Source organism: Nomascus leucogenys, chromosome 18 (genome assembly GCF_006542625.1).
Source record: "Nomascus leucogenys isolate Asia chromosome 18, Asia_NLE_v1, whole genome shotgun sequence".
NCBI lineage: Eukaryota > Metazoa > Chordata > Mammalia > Primates > Hylobatidae > Nomascus > Nomascus leucogenys.
Genome location: NC_044398.1, coordinates 34,150,723 through 34,175,980, shown reverse-complemented (window position 1 = coordinate 34,175,980; position 25,258 = coordinate 34,150,723). Strand labels below are relative to the sequence as shown.

General features: G+C 36.2%; 1 protein-coding gene across 7 annotated transcripts in view; it reads right to left on the bottom strand.

Annotated features, from left to right (window-relative positions):
* Positions 1 to 4,920: 4,920 nt before the first annotated feature.
* CCSER2 (coiled-coil serine rich protein 2) overlaps positions 4,921 to 25,258 on the bottom strand; it is a 187,127-nt gene continuing 166,789 nt past the window's right edge. For 3 of the 7 annotated variants that reach the window (XM_030797951.1, XM_003274471.3, XM_030797955.1), the window contains one exon: positions 4,921 to 9,996. In XM_030797951.1, coding sequence (XP_030653811.1) covers positions 9,178 to 9,996 — 819 coding nt within the window. In that variant the 3' untranslated portion in view covers positions 4,921 to 9,177. Of the gene's footprint in view, positions 9,997 to 16,081; positions 16,122 to 23,693; positions 23,827 to 25,258 lie in introns of all 7 variants that reach the window. The other 4 variants (XM_003274472.3, XM_012502990.2, XM_030797953.1 and 1 more) reach the window with 3 other exon arrangements.

The window sequence follows — 25,258 nt, the reverse complement described above, 5'->3', positions numbered from 1 at the left end:
TTTTACTTCTTTGTACAAAAGAAGTCAATACCTGCTTGGATTTTAACACAGTTGCTTGCTTTAGGATTCCTTTTCCTGTCCTATTTCTTTCATGCAGTCTTGTGTGTTTGTTCCTTAAGGAAGGAAGCTCTGACCAGGCCTTGTGCTGCTGAGAGCTGGGCAACTGGACTCTAGTAGGCTTTCCCCACTCACCCCAAACCAGAGTAGCATTAGCTTAGCTTTAAGGAAACCATAAGTAAATGTTATAATTAAAGGTTAGTGTCTCCTTCCGTGGCTTGAAACCAGTGAGCAGAATTAGATGGCCTGTTCTTTAGCTCATCCCAGCCTGGGAGGCAGGAGGCAGCAGAGCAGTGGCTGAACAAACCAGAGGAATCCTCAATCCTGTAACTAGTGTGTGGGGCAAAGCCCTGGGATCTGTCTTTTCTGGTTTCCAGCACCATCGAGCCATGCTATAAAAATGTGTCCAATGCAATTTGCATTCCGTCAGACTATGCACTAAGGTCCAGTTAATATACTAAGAGTTGACATCCCACAGCAAACAGCCCTCACGCAGCAGGACGCTGGAATGGACTTATCAATCTATAAAGATTTTGTTTAGGGCACTCCTATGTGGGATGGTGTAGATGGAACTGATGACTAATAAGAAAATACTACACAAAGAACACAGAGAAGGGTTGACATAAGTAAGGATGAATCTCTCCAAGCTTCCATGCTAAGAGAACAAACTATTCAAGTTTGGGAGAAATAGATTTTGTCACTGACAGTGGATGGATCCTGATTCATAAGGTAATGTGTTCCCAACCCCAATTACTAGAACAAAAAAAGGAGTAAAACAATAATGCAGTCTTACTAGTTTTGAGGTCAGGGAGATAGGCCATTTGCTATGTCTTCGCATAAGTGACTTAAAATTTTCTGAAACATCATCCCATGATGACAAAGACCACTCATTAAATCTGTGGCAAGGGAGATTAATTATTGGATGCCTATATGCCAGGTGCTTTACAAATGTTGCCTGGGCAACAGAAATGACCCTGTTATTAAACACACAGACATACACATGCACTTTTTGATTATAAGAGCATAGTCTCACCATTTTTAAGAAACAGAAAATGTATAAAAAGATAAAAAATAAAATGGCCAATAATTCAGCCACCATTAAGAAGTTATTCTTTTATATAGGTATTTATAAGCATATATGTATTGATATTGTACTACATTCATGGGTTTGTAAATTTGCTTTTGTCCTCAGTTGTAATATGAATATTTTGAATAAATATTATTATACATATTTTGAGTAAATATTCCCCAAGAGCATTAGCTGACTGTGGCATCATCTTGTCATATAAATAATGTAATCATTCTCCTACTGTCAGACATTTTTTTTCCAATGCTCCACTCTTTTAAACAGTTCTTTGCATATAAAGGTATGTAAGTAGCACACCATTGTTTTGCATCTCTTTGACTAATAGCAAAAATCATTAATTTGTTGTTATACTGGCCCTTTGTACTTCTGTGGTTTGTTCTGTGACTTTAGTAATGCTTCTTGTAATATTCACAAACAGTTCTAAGTCCATGGTCTCCTTTGCTTCCCCCTTGAATTCTTTAGGAGCTCTGAAAGGCAGGAAAGCACTGTGTGCTTTGCTTCCCTTCCCTTAGTTGAAATTCTTCTTAGAATGAGAGTAGTCAGACCAACGACCAGGGTTCTGAGAGCCCAAGTCTGGCCCAAACCCTTTCCCAAACACCTCCTGTGAGCTCTGTCTAGTCCTCAATCTTTGAACCTGGTGGAGGCGGCCCCTGGCAGCAGGGAGTTTAGAGCACCTGTGTTTGCATCTCAGCAAAACTCTGGAACACAATTTAAGAAACTATTTGCATTAACAATCCATCACAGGTCCTATTACTTTTGTTTTTCATTGTAATTCACATTTGCATTTGACCTACTACAAATGCAAAACCTCAGCTAAAACTTGTGAAAATTTTTTAAATTCCTGATAATTCAGAAGTATTTTGAACTGATACGTGCTTAAAAAGGTCTCAGGTTCGTGGAATGTATTGTTACTACTACAGGTTATGTGATAGTGGCCTAATTTTTATTTAGCTGTAATTAAAAAGAAATCCTAACACACATGCACATTTGTCAAGGATGAATGGTTTTGGAAGTGAGTTCACCTGTGGTCCCAAACGTCTCCTTCCTGCCCACTAGCTCTTTTACAGTGCTTTGTTTGGGATCCCTCTTGTCATGTTGCAATTTGATCTCTTCAATTGCAGGGTCTCCGTCTCATCCACCTCCTGCCATGAGACCGAAACGAGAGCTGTGCACAAAACAAGCATTTCGACCATGTTTCTTGTGGGGAATAGTTACCTTTCACTTTAGTAGACTGACATTTCAGGTATACTTTTGCTGCAGAAAGCATTTGTTCTGTAATCACTTAAAATATTACCAAAGAAGGATTATTCATACTCAAAATGGGTGTCTGAATGAATTCATGTGAGGATTAAGGAGTGGGTTGAAATCCGGAAAATAGCAATACCACTTTTCAGGTTGAGAAACCAGAGAAGTGCCTGTGAGGAACTGTTTCTTCCTCTTTGATTTTTGCACAGAAAAGATGCTAATTTGAGGGCTGTGTGTATGGGTGGGAGAATTCATCAGTGAGGAAAAGGCTTCTCTGGATGACCTAAATTCCTCCTTAGAGACTCCATGGCAAGAAATGGTAGGAAACCAGCAACAACATGAATGAAACTGGGGGTCATTATATTATGTGAAATAAGCCACACACAGGAAGACAAATGTTGCACATTCTCACTCATGTGGAAGATAAAAAAGAAATGATCTAACAGAGATAGAGAGTAGAATAGTGGTTACCAAAGGCTGGAAAGGGTGGTGGGGAGGTGGGATAAAGAGGGGATGGTTAATGGGTACAAAAATACAGTTAGAAGGAATAAGACCTAGTGTTCAGTAGCACAGTACAGTGACTATAGTTAACAATAATTTATTGTATATTTCAAAATAAGCAGAAGAGTAGAATTGAAATATTCCTAGCACAAAGAAATAATAAACGTTTGAGGTAATGGATATCCCAATTACACAGATTATAGTGTATGCTTGTATCGAAATAACAGGTATTTCATAAATATGTAAAATTATATATCCATAAAAATTAAAATTTAAATAGAAACCAAAAACATCAAGTAGACCATATTATATTTGATCTATCCAAGAGAATGGGATGGAAGGAAAAGACTGGACATGAATTTGAATGTTAAAGGTAGACTTCAGAAAGCAACATTGTATGGGTTGAGGTTCTAAAAGGGACAGTGGCCTTAGGATAGTTGAGAAGTCTTAAAATCAAATTCTAAGAACCTAAGGTAGAAAGCAGAGTATTTAATAGTGGCTAAAGAGGAAGTTCGTTCTTGGATAAAATAATAAAAGGCCAGGTTTTCTAGGGAAATGAAGGCATGCAACCAAACAAGAATAAACGTAATATAGAATCCAAGAGGAGAATAGTGCAAGGGAGTTAAAGGCCAGAATGAAATGAAACTGAAGAGGAAATGTCAAAGGAGACTGGTAGGTTCAAAGGAAGGGGAAGGGCTCAGTGCTGCAATGGATTGGATGATGTTAAAAATCCCCTAGGGTTCCTAAGCTCCATGAGGCAGAACCTGTATCATCGTTACCTTTGTACACCCTGCAGCCAGCATAGCAAGTGACACAGGTAAGACATCCCATCAAACTTACTTAAACCAAGTTAACAGAGGAAGAAGTCAATTCTTTAACTCAGGCTTGTCTTTTCTGTAGGGATAAAATATTTTCACAATGGAAAACACGCAATCAACAGCGTTTGATTATAAATGAAGAAACTGAAATGACTACACTTAATGACAAAATTAAAAGGGAAAATTTTTAGTATAAGAAAGTACTTGTTAATGATAGATGCAGAAGGCCGATAAGGGGGAGGGTCCCCAGAGAATCTCCAACCAGCCTGTGCACTGGAAGAACTGGGTGGAGCCACGGGAAGTTCCAGCCTTGGGCAGGAGGGAAGAGCCTGAGCTCTTCAGCTCACATGTGTGGTGGCCTGGAACTAATCTGTGAGGTGGGGGCCTGTTAGCAGGATTCCCCCCTCGCTTTGCTGTTTTTTTTTTTCCTTTTTGCCCAATGAATTCCATTCCCCACACACTTCAATGTGTCCGCGTGTCTACATTTTCCTGGTCCCGACACAAGAACCCCGATTTAGCTGACCTAAGGAGCAAAATTCTGCAAAACTAAGAACTCAGATGGCCTTAAAGTTCATACAGGTGTCTTAAGAGGTAATAAATGCTATTATCAAACGTACTATTAATCCAATTTCCCTCCTTTCCCAGAATTCATGTAAACATTTTGGATTAATAACATACCACTGCATCAACTTTTTTGTCTCTTACATGACTATCGCATCTGACTAAACTGTAAAACTGAAAAAATATATATTCCTTATTCCTTTTGTTCCTAAAAATTATGTAAAATTTCACTAAACACCTTTCTTGCCTCAAGCTATTTTGTATACTGCTTAAAAACAATTAAGACAAAATAATTAAAATTACAAGTGTTTTCTTCCTTGTACAGCATTCTAAATCCAAGGTGCTAATGTTTCTTGAAATATCCATTAACCATTATCCCAATATTCTAAGATAAAGCAGATATTTTATTACAATGGAAACGAAAGTACCAGATCACTTACAGAATTTGTGAAGACACAACAACAAAATACTGATCAACTCCTACTCAATCAGGGCTTGGGGTGTGAAGGTGTGTGTGAAGGCAGCATGTAAAATAAAGTATCAGAGTTGGGAAAAACATAAGCAAATGAACAGTATCTTAGATCTTTGTGGGAAAAAAGATATCAAAGAAAAAGTAAACTATGGGAGTCAATGTTGAGAAAGACAAGAGAGCTTTTATAATTATGAACTTTATTTTTATTTACTATGCCAACATTTTCAGGAGAGACTTTACATCTGTTTTTTAGAATTCATTTTACAGGCAAATTCCAATATACAGTTTGTACTCTAAACTGACTTTTAAAATCAATGGGAAAAACAATACTGCAGATATTATTTTTGCTCTTTGTTAGTAATGACTTAGAGACCTTACATTCTCGGGTATTATTTTGTTAAGTAAATGCTTTACCAAGGAGAAAGTGGGTAAGCTTATTCCCAACAAGATTAAAACATGTATCTTCAGTTAATGACATAGTTGTAGATTGGTGCCCACCATCAGAATCATTTAATCAAAAGTACTCTCTCAAATTGCTGCAGCAAAAACTTAAAGGGGGATGTGAAAGATCATTAGAAAATAGAATTCAAGCATCAGAATTTAAAAAGGAACAAGGCCATTATCCCCAAGGAAAAACATTGGGTAGTACAGCTGTAATTAATTTTCAAATGTGTGCTTAAGCATGCAAACATAACCACCCAAACGAATTTAAAAACACAAAAACTACTGTGTAAGATGGAAAGTAAATTGAAATGCTGCTGCAGCCTTACTGATCTTAATTGCAAGCCTGTTCGGTGATTTCAAAGTACATCCCCAGTGCCCTAGAGACCAGGAAACCAGTATGACAACTCTGCTCAGAAACCAAGAGTGCACCCCAGTGTCTGTAACACCATTTATGCTACAGAAACATTTGGAAATGACAGCTGTAGGGGGATCACGCTCTCTTTGATGTACTGAGAAAAAAGTAAAATACTTATCAGGACAATGGAACATTCAAAGAAAACTTAGTGCTTTAATGGGAAAAGTGACATGCTGGGAATATATTTCTGTGAACAGCTGTACTGATATCTTCAAACAGCAACAATTACAAATTTATTTCAACAAAGCCACACCCAATAGGAGGCATTTCGATATTTCAGGCACAACTTCAAGCAATTAAGCTCATTTAAAGTGCAAATCTGATATTTTCTTTCATATTCAGATTTTTACTTGTTAAAGTACTTAGTAAACTCTAATATATATATATATAAATACAATGAACAGTAGCCTATATGCCTGAAAATATTGCACAAATAAAAATGAGACTCCAAAAGAAAAATGTTAGATGGTCTCAGTTATTAGAAACAGTCTAAATGACACAACTCTATAATCCTTTAATGCCTTAAAATCATCTGCACCTGTACCAATAAACTCCTTAGGCCAAGCTTTCTTTTAAAAATTTGATATGCATCCCATTAACAGCCAAATATCGAAGTCTGAATACTCTACTAATTTCCTCTTACACAAATGTGAAACTTAACAAACCCCATAAAATTTCTTCCTCAGGACTTAGAATTCATATACTGTAACTATCTTCATTGATACCACTAGAACTAAGACAATAAATGGTTTGTGTTCCTGTGGAGGAGGATTTGGCACAGAGTTGATTTACATTAATAGAAGCAATAAACACAGATCAAGCCAAATCTAAGATGATCTTTGATTATTCAGTAGAGTTACATCCTCACTTCCATTTCAGACTTAACATTTACTAAGAAGCAGACAAGCATGATATTCTTGCAGTTTTTAATGAAAACTGCAGGCAAATACTTTATGTCATGCAAGCATCCTAGATTTGTTTTCTTTTAATATATTATGCTTCATAAATATACGATGAGCCTATCTTCTAAAAGATTAAGACTCAACAAAGGTAGAGAAAAGTTGAGCTAATTGGTTAACATTTCTGCAAATCCATCAGGGAAGAAAAAAATAGAGAAAAATGGAGTAAATACATGGAGGAAAAAATGGAGAAAAATAAATTACTGGAGTCAACATTTTTATGTAATGGACAATAAAGACATTTCCCTCAGACTAGGGAATTAAAAATAAATTTAAAAATTTAGAACTTTTCCCTTAAGGATAAGGCCAACTCGTAAATAATGTTTCATAAGCGTCTAAACCAACTTCTAAATAAACCAAAAACCACTAAGTCACTGGTTTTACTTTAGGGGAATATAGTATGATTCACATATTTGCAACACGTGAGAACGCTTTTCTTTCTCCTTCAAAATGATAGAACACGTATGCCCACTTAAAACTGCAGCCATCATGGGTCATCTCCATAAACAAATAAGTGCTTTGCTGATTTGCCTGACTCTAACAGTATCTGGACTATGTGAAGAACGTTCTGAACTTCTCTGCTTCTCCATCAGAAGTGCTGGTACATAAGAGTATGATACAAGGTTTGTCTTGCTCACCTCTTACCAAATCCAAGAATGGTTTCTATCCAGTGAATGGCAAATTCATCTGATAGGTAAGGGAATAATGGGTCAAAATGGTAGCAAACACTTCTTTCAAATTTCTACTAAAAGACTTGCTGTTGTTTTTCTCATAAAGGGGCAATTTCATCAACATACATCTTTTAAAGGAACCTCTAGAAATTTGAGTGACTTTCTGGCCATAATCCTGTTTGATACATTTTTGGTCAGCTGCTCAAAACAAACATTCTCCTTATAAGGTTATCTATCTGAAAGATATTAATTAATTTAAAGCAGCTGCAGGTGAACAACCTAAAGACGACACGATTTGGGAGAAGAGGAAGGCAGATTTACTGAACTGACAAGTGGCCCAAAGCATAATTAGGTTCGTGCACATGGTAGCATGGAGGTTCCACACCTACCTTCTACAGCGTATTAAAATAAGAATATTGTCTTTGAAATACCTTCTAGCACCTTTTTAATAAAACAAAATTTCCCGTCTTCAATTCTATTTTTTTCCCAAATCTACCTTTAAAAAATTGTCTTTCAAAAATACACCATAGACGAGGTGGGTGGATCATCTGAGGTCAGGAGTTCGAGACCAGCCTGACCAACAAGGTGAAACCTCATCTCTACTAAAAATACAAAAAAATTAGCCAGGCATGGTGGCACATGCCTGTAGTCCCAGCTACTCAGGAGGCTGAGGAAGGAGAATCGCTTGAACCCGGGAGGCAGAGGTTGCAGTGAGCCGAGACTGTGCTACTGCACTTCAGCCTGGGCAATGGAGCAAGACTCTGCCTCAAAAAACAAACAGAAAAAAACAAAAACCACAGAAAAGGGAAACCTAGGAGACTGGAGGTGGGGGAGGGGGAGAATATTATGAACTCCAGCTTTCTCAAGATAGTCTTATTTAAATTTGTTCTTTTTCTCAAAATATTTTAACTTGTTTTGCTATAGAAAATAGTTTACAATCCCTATATATGGTATATTTATACCCCATCAAAGTTTTGTGCAAATGTTTCAAGTTCATTATTTCAGTCTTCAGATATCAGCAGAAAATCAATAAATATAAATACTACAATTAAAGACATAATGCTGTGGAACCTTAAAATGGCTATCATGGATCCATAAGCCTAAGGGTTCAAAACTGAATTACCAGCAAAACTCTAGCACCAACATATGTTACAAATGAATACATCTTTAGGTACAGGTTTCAAGGTGTATCTCAAGCTCTCCAAAATTTACCCAGTAACAAATACAAACATAAATGGTATGTATGTGTATATGTGTGTGTACATGCACATGTGTTTGTAAAACAAGATGTAAAGGAATATATAACTGATTTATATGTAATAAGAAACATTTTCAGCCTGGGGAATTTGGGAAATGAATCAACAGTAACATTAGCTGACTGACCCTGGCAAGGAAAAATAAAACTTACATAGACTTTCCATTAAAAGCCTAATCTCCTTTATTCATCACAAAGCTTTGCATAGACCTTTTAAATATACAAAACACTGGCCAGAACTCTGCTTACAGACTACCATCCTCCATTATCACCGTATCTTTAGTTAAAATAGTAGCCATATTCACAGAAGAGACAAGTGACAAGTGGTGAGGTTCTGACAACCACAATAAATACAGACCTTAACAGGACCAAACCAGCAAAGCACACTTCTTGCCTGCTCAGTAAAATATTATGAATTTTCTGGAGAGGGATGGATAACATGATTTGGGCCTTTGGCAGGCCTCTGAAATGGGTAAGCAAACTTTCGTGTTTACCTGAGATAATTATGCTCAAATGGCATGTACTTCAACCAGGATATAAAATGAAGGAGCCAAACTAGTAGAAGCTTCTACATTTTAATTTAAGATTTGCAGGCTTTCAATGGAACCTCCACCACGGTAGCAAGCTGCAAATAAAGCTATTACAGAAGAGATTGTTTTTAAGAAACAAATTGGCAGGTGATGGCTATGTACTTAATGTATCTTTGGTTTAGGAAGACGAGAATATCGATTAGAGGCCAAACAATCCCCAGAATGCAAATTGCCATTTGGATTCTGCATGATCTCTTTTCGTTGTGTTAGTGGCCTTGGGATGCTTGTCTTGGCCTGGAAGCTTTGAGGCTCTAGTTGGGGGCTGTTTGTTTGTTTTTGTTTGAAAGAGCCTGAGGGGGGGCGGAGCTTAGATGCTTTCAAATTCTGATTATTTGCAAGATTTGTTTGACTAGATGTTGGCTGAAGTTTTGCTGAATTACATGTTGTGATTATTGGTGACTTTTTACAAGTGGGAGTCCTACTTGGAGATGATTCAGAAACTGGAGGTGGTACCAAAGAACTCAATATGGATGGCTTTAAAAGCTGCAAGGACTTGGGCTGAGACATATAACCCACTGGCGGAGACTGATTTCTTCCAACTCTCTTAGCCTGGTCTACTGTACTTGACTCGGGAGGTGTCTGAAGAGAAGTGGGTATAAACTGCATGTCACTAATTTGATTGTTTGCCAAATGATAAGGCTCTTGAGCATTTACAGTAATGTTTAAGTTTGCTTCAGAAGGTGTACTCTTAGCCACATCCATTGTTAATTGTGGGCCTGATGAAAAAGGCTGCTCTTCCAAACCATAGTTGCTTTCTTGTTGCAAGATGTGTGTAAAGCTTTCTTCCGGATGTGCAATGCCCTGATGCATGTCTTGGATTGCGCATTCACTGCGGGCCTCGATGTGTTGTGGCTTTATTAGTTTTCCCTGGGTGTGGTCTGTGGGTCTGGGAAGGCTGCTGGAAGGCTGTAGTACTTGAGGCTGTTAAAATTAAAAACAACATTAGCAACAAGTTCTTAGAAATTCCACCCAGATTTAATATAAATACCAATTAGGCTGTGTTGGTACTTATTATGGCTTTAATATGGAAAATATGTGGAGTTTCTTTTAATTAAAAAATGAACTGCAATATTCAAGCAAATTAGACACATACAAGAGTGATAATGCAAACAAAAAATGATACAGGCAGTAAACACTGAACAAGATTCAAAATTAAATGAGAAAAAGAAAACATTAAAGTACTAATTTATTATAGAAAAAATTCCTGCCATAATGGATTCATTAGGTATTTTAAACCTTAGAGCTTGACAGAATGATTCTATAGCTTTTGGTTTAACCTCCACAAAGCATTCAGGTGTTAACTGTGACCTTCGGAATACTACTTACATTAAAGTTAAAAAAAAAAAAAAGTTGTACACCACGTTAACAAGTGTTGTTCTTCTGTCAAGAATGAAAAGCACCAGCAGATAAACAAGATTTAGAGTAAATCACTATATTCTCAGTTTATGTGAAATTCTATTTATTTAACAAATATAGGTCAAGACATTTAGCTAATGCTAACCTATTTTTAATATTCTTGTTGAAAAGTTTCCAAATAAAATGTTTCAAAGTTTATTTGTTCTGTCTCACTCCTATTATGGCTGACATGTGAAAAACAGATCTACCCTAACCAAAAGTAAACATTCATTTACTTAAATTTAGATTGATCAGCCTTTTGAATGATGGCTCAGAGTAAAACAAATGTGAAGTTGTCTCAACTGCAACTAAAGAACAGAAGCCTATGACAAGGTTCTTACGGTCTACGTGCCTCACATGTACTTCCCTGAAGCTCATTGTGTAGTTATGTTTCAAAAAACATCAGAGGAACTATGCAATTTCCACGATTTGGGGGTATCCAGTAAAAAATACAAATCTTAAAGCTATCTTTCAATGGCCCAAATAGTTAAAATATATGGGGCAGGGCCAACTGGGCCTGTCCTGATACAGAGGTATTTGCTACAAATGCATAATCTCTCTCTTCTCTCTCCCTCTGTCACACACACACACACACACACACACACACACACACACATTCTTTAAATAATGTGGGCTAAAACGTCAAAGACTTTGGCAAAGGGCTTTACAATGTGAAATTCAAAGGGCCATTTCTCACTAATAAGTTTTTTTGCTATGCTAATCCACAAATAAATCTACATAGTAGCTCTAATTTCCCCAATAGAAGGGGCGGATCTATTTATACTGCATCATTTGTGTTTTTTCAGTTCTTCCACCTCCCTGACCAGCACTGGACAATGGCTGCCAGGGATTAGATTATGGCTGGACTGGGAGTGACTGAGAGCAAGGCTCATCAACTCATGGAGGATGGTTGGCTATGATGGCATACGGCTGACTTGCCATTAAAAAAAAAATTAAGACAGTGACTACTCAAAATTAATCTGTACAGAAATATGTCACATCAAATCATATTGCAGAATGTTTGAAATAAACAAGTCAGCTCAATTGCTGCCTCAAGCTAAATATCCCAGACTTTAAAGTCACTGGTTATTTTCACAGCACATCAACACAAAAATGAATGAAATGTCCCGCAAAACGGAAGATACTAAAATCACCACATAATTAAATCAACAGATTCTCCCTGGGGTTCCCTAGATAAAAATGACTGTGCCAAAGTGATCAAAGACCTTGAAAGATTAGTGAAAAAATAGAGCAGGACCATATTAAACAAACCAAAATCTACCAAAGGGAATAAAAAGTAATCAGGAAGGAGGCACCATCAATTGGTTGGTTGAATGGGGATTTGTTTTTCCTTTTCACCCTCAAACGTGGTTAAGGTATTCTAGTTCCAAGTTAAAACTCTTAAAGCAATTTAAGACTTCCAAAAATATCAGTGACAATTTAAAAATGGACTTTATTGCAATATGTCTATTGCCAATAAGAAAAAAGGTATAAACGTGCTATCAGTGAAAAGCATAAAAATATGATTTTCCAATTAAGACAGGTAATAAACTGATTATTAAGACAACCAACCTCCAGAAATGCCCAGGAAAGGGCCATTGTGAACTATAAATTTGTACTGTTTTGTACTCACCACTTGTACTGTTTTGATTACTCACAGTACCCAACTGACCACTGCTTATCAGAGAAATAAACAGAAATACAGCAGAGTCAGAAAGACAAGCTACTTGTATTAAATGCAATAAAGCTTCATATCAAATATTAATGAATTAGAAAACATCCAGTTTTTAAAGAATAACAAAATGTGGAGTCAACTGAGAGGAATTTAACATTTCTATAAATAAATGTCTAAACTACAAGTTTGACATCTATACTACTAGTGAATTACATTAAATAAATCAGTGGTTTCCATATGCTAAATAAAATTTTATATTTTTATTAAAAATTAATTTTGGTGGCATGATATAATTTCTCTATCCCCAAATCAATGTCTTGCTTTATTATTTACTTGGTAACTATATTTGGAAAATCAATTCCACTACTGTAAAAACAAAAAGTCTCTTTCACGAGGAATAAGAAACACCTATAATGTGAGGAACAAGGAAACAACTTGCTCCTGATATGTGGACTACATGAAACTGGTTACCCACTAAGGACTGGATTGCCGCTAATTACCCCTGCTAGCAAGTTGAACAACAAACTACCTCTTAACCTCTAGCAAGCAAGGCAGAGATGTGTTCTGATGGCTTGTTGCTACAATTTCCCCAAATTCTAAACATTCAACTATGTTCATATAAATACCAGATGTTAATTCATCTTGCCCACATCCACTGCAGCTTCTATGGTCATTAAAAGGATGCCCTCAGACATTTTTAGAATGTAAATATAAAAAGATCCCATATCCTCACGGCTAAGACAAATAGGAATGAATATCAAAAACTATACACTTTTAAAATGTTTATTATGTATCATGTACTGTACTAGGAGTGAGAAAATCTGGGGCTGAACATAACTTTGTTCCTGTGCTTGAGGAGCTTAGTGAGGGAGACAATAAGGTAAAGGAATGATGAGATCATGTCTTAAGCATAACAACATATGGGAACAAAAACAAAACATGCCTGCCTGGAGAGGTCGCAGGAGGCATTCCAGAACCGCGAACAATCTGCCCTGAGTTTTAACAGGGTGAATAGGAGTTTATCAAGTAAACAAGATGTGTAATGAGCTAGTACATGCCAAACACAGAGGCAAAAAAAACAACATGCCATGTTCTGGTCACTTGAAATTTTAGACTGAATTTCAAAGGATTGTGCAAAAGCATAGCTAAGGGCCAGCTCCTAGTAGCTATGACTTTGTGCTGTAGATGATGAGATGTGGATGAATTTTAAGAAGAGGAATCAGAATATCTAATGTTTGTGTTTTAGAATGATCACTCCAGTGGAACCAGTGAGGAATGTAACCAGTGGGGACAAAATTGTCAGAAAAACCATATCGCAAGCTATTTGGCATAAAATCTGGAGAGGACTGAAAAAGATCTGAAGGTGGGACAGGCAAGATGAGGTATTGGCTTGTATCCAAAAAAGGCCTTGGGAAGGCTGTCCACTAATCCATGGATTTCATAGCCTCTGAAGCCCACAAAACCTAGAGGGCAAAAGGAATCCCCCCACTACTGGGGGGACTTCAGTAAAGATCTTATATCTTAACTACTCCCTATAGTCACAAATGAGTAAAACTTTAATCCTGAAACTTGTGGAGGGGTTGGTTACTGAAGCATCAAAATGAGGACCTATCCCCAGCCTTATAGAGCTAAGTGCCTCTAACTGAACTCAGCAACTTCAAGTCTTACTTTAGTTAGATATGTAAACTTCAGCACACCATTCTGATAATTCTCAGATTAAAGAGTTCCATGTGTCAAGTTCAATAATGTCAGCAATAGGCACTGCAGGGGGGTTGTGCAAAGGCTTGGTAGACATCTTTAATGATAATCGTAAATGTCTATTTTAGGCTGCTTTACAAAGATAACCAAAGACTTGGAGCTCCTTTCAGGCATGTACCATGCTTTATTCACTTTTCATTATGGTTGGTATTTCTAGTATTTGGCACAAAGTAGGGATTAAATATACATTTGCTAGATAAATGATTAAGTGAATAAATAAATATTAGTGGTATATTCAAGAATTACTTATTTGGCCAAGAATTACCAAAGTGATTTAGGTCAATGATGAAGCATTAATGATTAAATAAAAACTAGTTTCAAAAAATAAACACTGATGAAAAATAATCTAATAGGAAAAACCCATTGTTTTCTCCAAATAAGTCTGTGATTAGCTTAATGATTCATGTTTAGAAGGATAGTAGGAAATACTGACTGCATGTTATACACAAGCATGTTATACACAAGTACCTCTCATAATGACCTTTTAAAAGCTTAGCCACCAAATGTTTTTTATCTGAAGACTATAAATAGGTTGGGAAAAGTATCTTAACAAGCATTCAGCTACTAGAAAATTCTAATAATTAAATATGATTACATATGTAAAACATTTAGCATAGGACTTCCTAGCACATAGTATGTGCTCAATAAATTTCATCTATGATTATTAAAGCATATAAGAATGATGAGTTCAGGCCATAGCTATTTTGTAACTGGGTCTTCGACACAAAAGCAAGTTCTTTAGGAATAGAATAATAAACTAGAATATGAGGTTTCTAGGCTTCAAATACATAGTTCAATAATGTCAACACTATCTATATATTTTGAATCCACATCAAGCATATTTGATATGACACAGAAGTCAAGGATCTTTAACTGCCTTCCTGGAGATAAGAACCAGAGCAAAGACATGCAAGTTTAGAGAGAACTTTCCAATGGCTCTACAAAGGAGGTAGTACAACACAATATTGAGTCACTTAGCTTTTAGAATCAGGCTGATCTGAGTTTGAATCCTGGATCTATCACTTATAGATCTATCACTGAGGCGAGATATTGGGTAAAAATAATCCCACTACCCTGAAATGGAATTTCATAATTTACAAAATGAGGGTAATACCAGTATATATACTTCATGGAATTGTTGCAAATAATAACCAGTAACAGTACAATGCCTGACACATAAACACCTGAGAAATGTTATACTCTGGGCTCTTACAGAACAGTGTTCCCTTCTTTCCAAGGGTACAGATTCAAACTCTTGAGTCTGCATGCATGATCTCTAGTTATCACGAGACCCCTAGGTGAAACATATTGTTCTTTTCTTTCTATAAATGAGTAAACTGGGGTTAAAAAATGTTAACGTGTTCAAATTCAAACATTTTGGCAAGTGGCAAAGCCAGAATTTGAACCATCAGAGAATTTCTTAAAATACAGCATTAAAATGTAATATTCTGTGCAATTTGGTTAGTTCTGATGAGTTCACAAGCTTTCAGAATATACAATATAACCAGATGATTATTTTAATACACTACAGGCAGATATAATACCAATATTAAGGAACTAACTTTCCTGGATAATGTCCTATTATTTCCTTCCTAGATGATCTAGCCTACCCAGGATAACTTTCAGATACTAAACTCAAGCCACAGTGTGGAGCAGTATTTCTATAAAGAGGTGATTCCACAGTGACCCATTGGGGGAAACATAATGAACACAAAAAAAGGCAAAGTAGTACCCACCAATGAGCAAAACAGTTCACCTTTACTGTTTTATGACACTTCAAAGATCTACAGCATTAGCATACAGAAAAGCACTCATGCCAGTTTTCATAAGCATTCTTGTTCTAGGGTTATTAGCAAAAGATGGCAGCTAAAATGTCAATTCCTGATGGAGTAAAAATATGTCAAAGTGTACCAAATAGAAAGCAGGAAATGTTCTAAAGTGTAATAATGCTACCGCATAACAGACATAGAATTTAGCTAATTTTTTTCCTGGGTACATACAAGTTTATTGTTATTATTAAATACATTTTAACCATAAAAAGGAAGGTGGAAATAGAGCCATCTGTAACATGCCTGTACTTTCATGCAGGCTCTGACATGCATCATGCAAACTGGAAAAAAAAACCAAAAAAGTGATTATGAGGAAGGTGGTAGGAAAAAATCCGAAATTGTACTGTACCACGCTTTGTCAGAGAAGTAATGGACTAACTTCTCAACTCCTTGCCAATGGCATAATGGGAGAGCAGAGACAAGAAAAAGACAGGACAATGGCATCAGAGACCACACACAACACCAAGGATTGCCATGACTGGGTGGCAGCCACAAGTATTTGCTTTGCTATTGTTGTGTTTCCCTAGGCATTATTCATTATTTCATTTAATATATTTGTACATAACAAAAACATTAAATAAATTTATATTTTCTTACTAAAGTAATTTGCGAGTTAGTACAAATACTCATAACCTCAGAAAGGCATGTGTAAAACTTCTCACACTTAAGAGGAATCACTTGAAGACTCTTACCAAACAAAATATTGAAAGTAATTCTGATAAAATTTAATATTCATACTCCAAATACCTAAAAAGTTTTAGTCCCAAGTAACCTCTTATGAAGGAGGTAGAAATTAATTTTTAAGTAATTTCAGAGGTTTCCGCATATTATAAGATTAAATAAGATTAAGTATGTGTTAGATTTATTTATTTTTGAGATGGAGTCTTGCACTATCGCCCGGGCTGGAGTGCAGTAGTGCAATCTTGGCTCACTGCAACCTCCACCTCCCAGGATCAAGCGATTCCCCTTGCCTCAGCCTCCCAAGTAGCTGGGATTACAGGCGCCTGCCACCATGCCTGGCTAATTTTTTTTGTATTTTTAGTAGAGACGGGGTTTCACTATGTTGGCCAGACTGGTCTCGAACTCCTGACCTTGTGATCCAGCCACCTTGGCCTCTCAAAGTGCTGGGATCACAGGCGTGAGCCACCACGCCCGGCCAGGTTAATTATTGCCATTGAAGACCACTAAAGGTATAATCTGATCTTAACCTGAATATGATGCAAATTATAAGTGAAGCTCTGCACATCAGTATAGAAAGACTTAACTTGTATCCCTAATACTGTATTACAACTAGACTTAAAGACTTTTGCTTTAGAGATCACATGAAGCCAATCACAGCTTCCAGTGCTTTTTGGGAAACAGGAATGCTCTTATTCCTCTGTATCTCAAAATGGTGCCTCTAGACCTCAGAAAATTTAGAGGACAGCAGATTGATAATATAAATTGTTTAAAAATAATTTCTGAAATAAAGAGTTAAATGGCTTTTCTAAGTTGATGACCAGTTTACGGGTTTGTTTTGTTTTTTTTTTTAAGTATGAAAATGATTAAGAGGGACTTAAGTAAGCATTTACTACAGAGGCACAATCACTCTTAGATGATTAATTTCGTGGGTCTCTATCTCAAAGACACAGAATCCATTAACATCTACCTCTCAGATGATGTAGAGTAGTTCAGGAAAAAAACCCTAAATGGCATCGTAATAGCACAGTTCCATTGATGTGATCAGTAGACACAATATATTTATCCAGAGTACAAGAATATTGTAAGCATTATGGTACAGGAAAAAAGACTGGCTAAAAAAAAAATCCCACAAGCTGCAAAGCAGATTGTAATAAAAGGCTTTATACAGAAACCACTAACGCTGCATTTCTCATAATTCCAAGAAACTAACCCATGCCTACGTTTGTGGAAGGCCTATTGGACCATGAGTTAGATGCACATTTCTAGTTAATTAACCAATGACTATACTAGATAGTCCTTGAAATTGGCTGCAAAAAGGTACAAAATACCATATTCGATGTTAACCATATTTAAATTAAAAATGAGCATACACAAAATTGAATTAGTAAAGTTTTTTTACTGAGTTACTCTAGTTTGCATTTCATTCCAAAATATTTTATTTTTATGAAAAGTCACTCCCAGAGCTAATTTCTAAGGAAGCTGAAGTTATTCTTATGTATAAAATTGATTATAGTCACACATTAGAGTCAATCAGATTGAGCCTTGTTAATTTATACATTATGAGCATGTTTGACAACTCAACAATTGTCAAATACACATTTGACACATCAAGTGGCCTTAGAAAGTGTATACCCTTTAATTAACTGATATCCTTCCAGGAAATCTATCTAAGAAAGGAGAGACACTGACACTGATTTATACACAAAGATAAACTGCTTACCAATATTCCTCTCTGTGACTAGAAACATCATTAATGCCCAATAGAAAAAAATTAATTTAGAATATATCCACATAATGCATTATCAAGTGGCCATTAAAATGTCAATTTCAAGAAATATTTACCATATAAAAATGTGTGTATATATATAAAATAATACTATGTGAAAAAAGCAGAACGACTGAAAATACATAAATTCAACTTTATAACACAGTATTTAAAAGACTGAAAGGAAATATACCAAAATGTTTCTTCTAATTCCTCCATAATGAGTCACTACATTACTATTATAAATAGGACAAATGTACATTTTGAAGGAAGAGTCATTGTATTTACAAAAAATATTTAAGGTTCAGACTCTGGAAGTAGAACAGAATTTAATTATGGTTTGTTCACTTACCCTGAGCAAATTACTACATCATTTATTGATTTATTTATGATTTATCTGCATCTTCCTTATTATAAAATTGGAATAATTGCTCTGACTCTGAGTTGCTGTGAGAATCAAATAATTTAAATGAAATGCCCAGAAAAGTACTTAAGACATTAAAAAACATAGTAAGTATTCAATTAATATTAGTCTTTTCCCCTTTCTTAAAAGGTATGGCTAAATTTTTAAAAATATACATAAGAGTTTCCTATAGGAATATTTGTGAAAGTGTAATTTTTAAGTAGCTCTTAGAAAGATTATCCAACTGTATGAATTTCAAGAGAACAATTCTCCAGCCAAAAGGACTAAAAGAATAAGGATAGTGAATTACTAAAGTGAGACAGTGCAGTCAAGAATAAGCAGGCAAATGGCAAAGGTGGGCATTCAGTAAGATCAACATTTTGGCTAAACTGAGGAAAAGCTGGCTCTTACAAAGGGCTCATCAGCCATTTAAGCCACTCTATTAATATCCAACAATAAACATTTTTTCCTGCCATAGACAGTTCTTAGGAGGCACCACTTAAAAACAGTATTTCAGCAAAAAAAAAAAAAAAAAAAAAAAGCTTTACTTTGATTATACACACAAAATCTTTTTTTTTTTTTTTGAGACAGAGTCTCGCTGTTGCCCAGGCTGGAGTGCAATGGCGCTATCTCGGCTCACTGCAGACTCCACCCCCCGGGGTTCATGCCATTCTCCTGCCTCAGCCTCCCGAGTAGCTGGGACTACAGGCGCCCGCCACCTCGCCTGGCTAATTTTTTGTATTTTTAGTAGAGATGGGGTTTCACTGTGTTAGCCAGGATGGTCTCGATCTCCTGACCTTGTGATCCGCCTGCCTCGGCCTCCCAAAGTGCTGGGATTACAGGCGTGAGCCACCGTGCCCGGCCTTATACACACAAAATCTATGCACATTAAATTATCTACACTTCTTAGCCTTATATTTAAAGTCAGTATATTTAAAACCTACATGCTCATATTTATATGGGCAAAATAGACCAATGTTTTTTTAACTGCAGGTTGCTAGCAACATTTAAAAAAACAGAATAGAGAGAAAAAATATGAGAGGATCAAATATTTTAAGAGAAAGTACTGTCCCATGATCTTTTATCAGAATTTTAAATATACATACACAGTGAATCAGGTTGTTGTAAACACATACTTTCTCTCAGTAAATACATACTGGGCTGTCATGTAAAATAAATTTATAATCACTGCATGTCAAAAATGTTTGTGAAACACCCCCTGAAATTTGTAAGAGAAAGAAGATGTAAGACAATATAAATTTGTCATTCTTAATATAATTATGGTGGACACAACACTACATCAAGAAACTGTCAGGCTATTACAACAAATATAGATGCATTTATGCAATTTTTGTTGTTTTAAAATAACTTTTTCCCTTTGCATTAAGTCACCGCACATGGAAGGTAAAAATAAATGTGATTTCTAAATTTATCAAGCAAGGTACTAAACAGCAAGTTTTAAAAGCTTAGTTAGACAAAATAAGAAATAGGTATTATTTCAAAACATACTTTTTGAAAAGTCAAGTATTCCTGTAAGTACATGCTCTGGCAAGAAATGCTATTTGGAATTACCAGGAAGGCTTTCCACTTGCCAAAAACAATTATTTTTATTAAATTTTCCTACTCTGAGGTAGGTTATTTATTATTCCCAATTTTACAAAGTTGGAAATTAGAGTAGCAAGACTACACCAATGCCAGTTAAGTGAATTTGTACAAAAGCTCAAATCCCTACTAACAGCAGGAAAGACCTAAACACAGATATTCTCTGCTAACCTAGAGAAAATTTAATTTGAAATAAAAAAGTATCATGAAGTAGAGACTAGTAATATACTTAAGAAATGTAAGTCAAAATTTTCTAAGAAAAATAATAAAGGCCAGAACCTTCCATTTATCTCTATTTTCCTATATTCTTTTTTTTGAGACAGAGTCTCACTCTGTTGCTCAGGCTGGAGTGCAGTGGTGCGATCTGGCTCACGGCAAGCTCTGCCTCCTGGGTTCACACCATTCTCCTGCCTCAGTCTCACCAGTAGCTGGGACTACAGGTACCCGCCACCACACCCAGCTAATTTTTCATATTTTTAGTAGAGATGCTGTTTTACCGTGTTAACCAGGATGGTCTCGATCTCCTGACCTTGTGATCCGCCTGCCTCAGCCCCACAAAGTGCTGGGATTACAGGCGTGAGCCACCACGCCTCGCCTATTTTCCTATATTGTTAAACGCAGTTTGAACACTGCTGGCCACTACAGCTTTCTAGAGTGATGAGGGCTAAATACTCCCTGTAAACATTAATTATCTCACTCTGCATATTTAGAACAGACTATCTTCATACTAGAAGGTCAACTATACTTCTGTAACTTAAAAAACAACAGATTGCTGTTACTGAAGACTCACAGCCAAGCTTTACCTGGCCTCCCCATTTAGAAGATAAAGGCAGTTCCCTCAAGTTGATATTCAAGAAGTCATCAAAGAGGCTGAGCGTGGTGGCTCATGCCTGTAATCCCAGCACTTTGGGAGGCCCAGCCGGGTAGATCACAAGGTCAGAAGGTTGAAACCACCCTGGCTAACACGGTGAAACCTTGTCTCTACTAAAAATACAAAAAATTAGCTGGGCGTGGTGGCAGGCGCCTGTAGTCCCAGCTACTTGGGAGGCTGAGGCAGGAGAATGGCGTGAACCCGGGAGGCGGAGCTTGCAGCGAGCTGAGATCTGGCCACTGCACTCCAGCCTGGGCAACAGAGCAAGACTCTGTCTCAAAAAAAAAAAAAAAGAAAGAAGTCATCAAAGAACTTTTTAATGAAACGTTATATTGGAGAAATCTCTCAACTATATTCTTAAGCACAATTAACCTCTCCAAACATGAGTACTAGGACCCATATATTGACTAAATGTGGAGACAAGTATCAACTGACTATAAGTTTAGTATAGGAAAAGAAGAGATCTGTTTCAAAACCCTCTGGAAAACCACTAGATTTATTCTAATAATTTCATACCTTTCTTTGCTATATTTTATAACTAAAAAAAACCCCTTTATTAGTAAACTGCTTTAGCTGTTCTCAGGGTGAATTCAAAATAGAGTAGTAGTTTAGAGCATATTTCCCCTCTAAAGAAACCTTTCAAGCTCATTAATAGTTACTAAAAGGCTGTGAACAGGCCCTCTGGTCATTACTTCGCACAAACAGGGTCCTACAAGTCTCAAAGATCAAATCCTAGGGCCAGTGCTTTTAGATGCACAGGACGTGAGAACCTACTCAGGAAAAGACTCCTATATATATATATACATATATATATATATTTTTCCTAGATGACTAATACATCCAAACTCTGGAGAACCAAAACTTTCTTTTTGTTAATCTGAAGATGCAGAGAAAGAAGGTTTGATCTAGAAAGGTTAAAAAAAAAAAAAAAAAAAAACAGGTCTTACTAGTATTGTAGGAATTGTAGGATAGTGCTGCTTCACAGTTGGAAACAAAAAGGAAAGCTCTGAACCCAAGAAGGAAGGAGAAGAAGCACTTGAAAATGGACAGCCACTGACTCAAGGAAAAGACAAGAAAATTCTAATGCTATACAAATAAACCAATGAAATGGGTATTTCTGATAAACATGTTTTTAAAAGTAAAGCTGAAACTCTATTTGTAATACAGAATAATTAACCCCGAACTTCAATTCCATATTATGGCTAGCTGAGCGGAAGGAGAAAGGGGGAGGAACATGGTGACAAAAAAGGATACAGGCTAAAAGGGGGCTTGAGTAAGTACACAGGTGGGTGTGCTAATCTGAGGGGAAATCTCAAACCTTGCTGGTTACTGGCCACAAGCCTAAGAACATATTATAATTTGTTGTATCTGCCCTTTGAAATTTCAGATGACTTGACCAGCATTTTAGTATGATTCTTTTTGTGCTGGGATTATTTAAATAGAGAAAAGAAAGCAACTTACTTGAAGACAAGAGAAGTGAAAAGGAGGAGTTACCAAGGTGGTGGGAGAAGGAGGAGTTACCAAGGTGGTGGGAGATAGAAAAGAAGGAGGACAAAAAAACTCCTTTTCTCATTGCTTCAGTAAACAAATGAACTTGCTACTAAAGAACATCATATAAAAGCCTACAGAAACGATTTTTCTTTAAAACAAAAAGTACAGAAGGGAAGGAGAGGTGTAGCAGCCAAAAAATAAACTCCATGCCTTCTCTGGAATTCATGTCGATACCTCATAATTTTGGCTAATTCAAGAAATAAAATTTTCTTTAAATAAATCACATTCCTAATTACTTAAAATTTCCTCCTTTGACACCTTTGATACTTCACATGGAAATGGATAATGAAAAAACTGAATGAATCACAAATCAGGATAAATCCTTGCAGAAGGCATAAAAATATCTCTGATTGACTGTATTTATATTTCGTTTTCATTAATAATAGCTTTTTATGGGTGACTTTTCAAAAAAGATAAAATATAACCAACTTACCAGGCATACTTAAGTACATAAAACAAAATAACCCACACTGTTTTGGAAAAGAGATTTAACGTAAACAAAAATTTTAAGGTCAAACAGTAACTAAATCATTAGAAATGTTAGTAAACCATGCATATTCAAAAGCCATTTCTTCTGTGCTGTAAAGCTGATAAATTACAAAAACAGTTGTTTTAAATCACTTTTAGAAAAAACAATTAGAAATATCTTTATTTTAGATGACAGTGAAATGCAATCCAAGCCCTTAATTAGGAAATATTATTTAAAGAAATGTGCAATGGTCTAGTAAGCCTGCTCCCTACACATTATGCATCTGTCCATCATACTATTGTAGATCGCATGTACACTTTTTAAAACAATTAGATAACACTACAATTTTTATTCACACATTTCAAGGTTTTGAAAATGCATTAAAGACAGATGCATGTCAGTAGGTCTAGGGTCACTGGCAATAGGTTTAAACAGTATTAGAATGAAATTAACCTCAGACAGCTTCCATAAGGCTCTAAGTAGAGGTCTGTTTACATGCAGTAAAAGGAAGTGTTAAGAGAGGAGACCACAGAGAGTGCTGCTTTAGCAGATGCCTGCAGAGCACTCAGGATAGAAAAGGAGGTGCTGGGGAAGAACAGGTCATGCAGAAGGGAAATACCATGAAGGGGAAGCCAGAGCAGGATAGGAGTGAGAGACACAGACTCACTCTGTCTGCGGTGCGGTGGAACAGTCCGTGGGATCCCCTGGAAGGAGCCCTGCCAAGGAGAGAAGGAGGGAGCAGAATACCCACCCTGTGCAGAGAGAGATGGGGTAGGGAGGTATAATAAAAAAGGGAACCAAAAAATAGAGAAACCAAGTCATACTTTGTTTTACTTTTAAATAACACAGAGCAATATTGTTAACGAGAAGACAGATTTCATTTTTTTAAAATACAGGCAGCTCAAATTACTAAAAATACATCATAATCCAAACCTATTTTTAATATCTTTTAAAAAATTATTTTCCTCTAATATTTGTAGTACAATGTACAAGAAATAATATATTCTTTCTGGTATACGTTACATTTATCATCATATATCTCTTGTTAAAGTAGCAGATTCCAGTCTTTTGCAGAAAAGGAAGGAATTTAAAGGGGGAGATAGACTTTAGGTGTTAAACACACAGAAAACGCACCAATTTGTGAATCAGGCAATACAAAAAAATTATCATCTAAAAATTTTTATTTCGGCTGGGTGCAGTGGGCTCACGCATGTAATCCCAGCACTTTGTGAGGACAAGGTGGGTGGATCACGAGGTCAGGAGTTGAAGACCAGCCCAGCCAAAATGGTGAAACCCCGTCTCTACTAAAAATACAAAAATTAACCAGGTGTAGTGGCAGCCACCTGTAATCCCAGTTACTTGGGAGGCTAAGGCAGGAGAATTGCTTGAACCTGGGAGGTGGAGGTTGCAGTGAGCCGAGATCGTGCCACTGCATTCCAGCCTGGGCGACAGAGCAAGACTCTGTCTCAAAAAAAAAAATAAAATTTCTTCTTAAATCACAGGTTTTCAGAGTAATGATTAGCAGGTAAAAATAAAGAACATTAGCTAAAGTTAGCAAAACCAAGGCAGCATTAAAAAAGATTCAGGATGTTATAATGTGACATGTAGGCCACCGGTTACGTGGACATGCTTTTTAATTTCAATAACTTGGGGCTTTTTAGCTTTACTTATTTCAATCACAGATTATCAGAACTACGATACTCTTGAAATGTCATTTACTTCAATCTCCTCACTTTACAGAAAAAAGTTTTTTCAAGAAAGTAACTGTTCAATGTTATACAAAGGGAACCATACTGGGTCTTATGTCCCTAACCTCCTCACTGACTGAAACATATGCACAAAAAAAACTATTGAAACACTCTTAAAATATCTGCAAGGAAAATAAGCCTATAAATAATCATCACACCCAGTTAAATCTGCAAAAGAAATTATGTATATTTTTTCAGACCAATTAATCTGATTTAAAAATAATATTGTATTAAAAATTACTGATAATAGTTTATCAGTGTTTATAGATCTTATGAACGGTTTGAAAGGAAAAAAATTTTTCTCACTTTCCGTATCAACATTCTTTGACTCAGGTATAATCAAATACTTCTTTAAATTTAAGGGTGATCCCACATTGTTCAATATAAAACAAACATAAAAGATCCATTTTCTATGTTGATGAAGGGAAAAAAACAG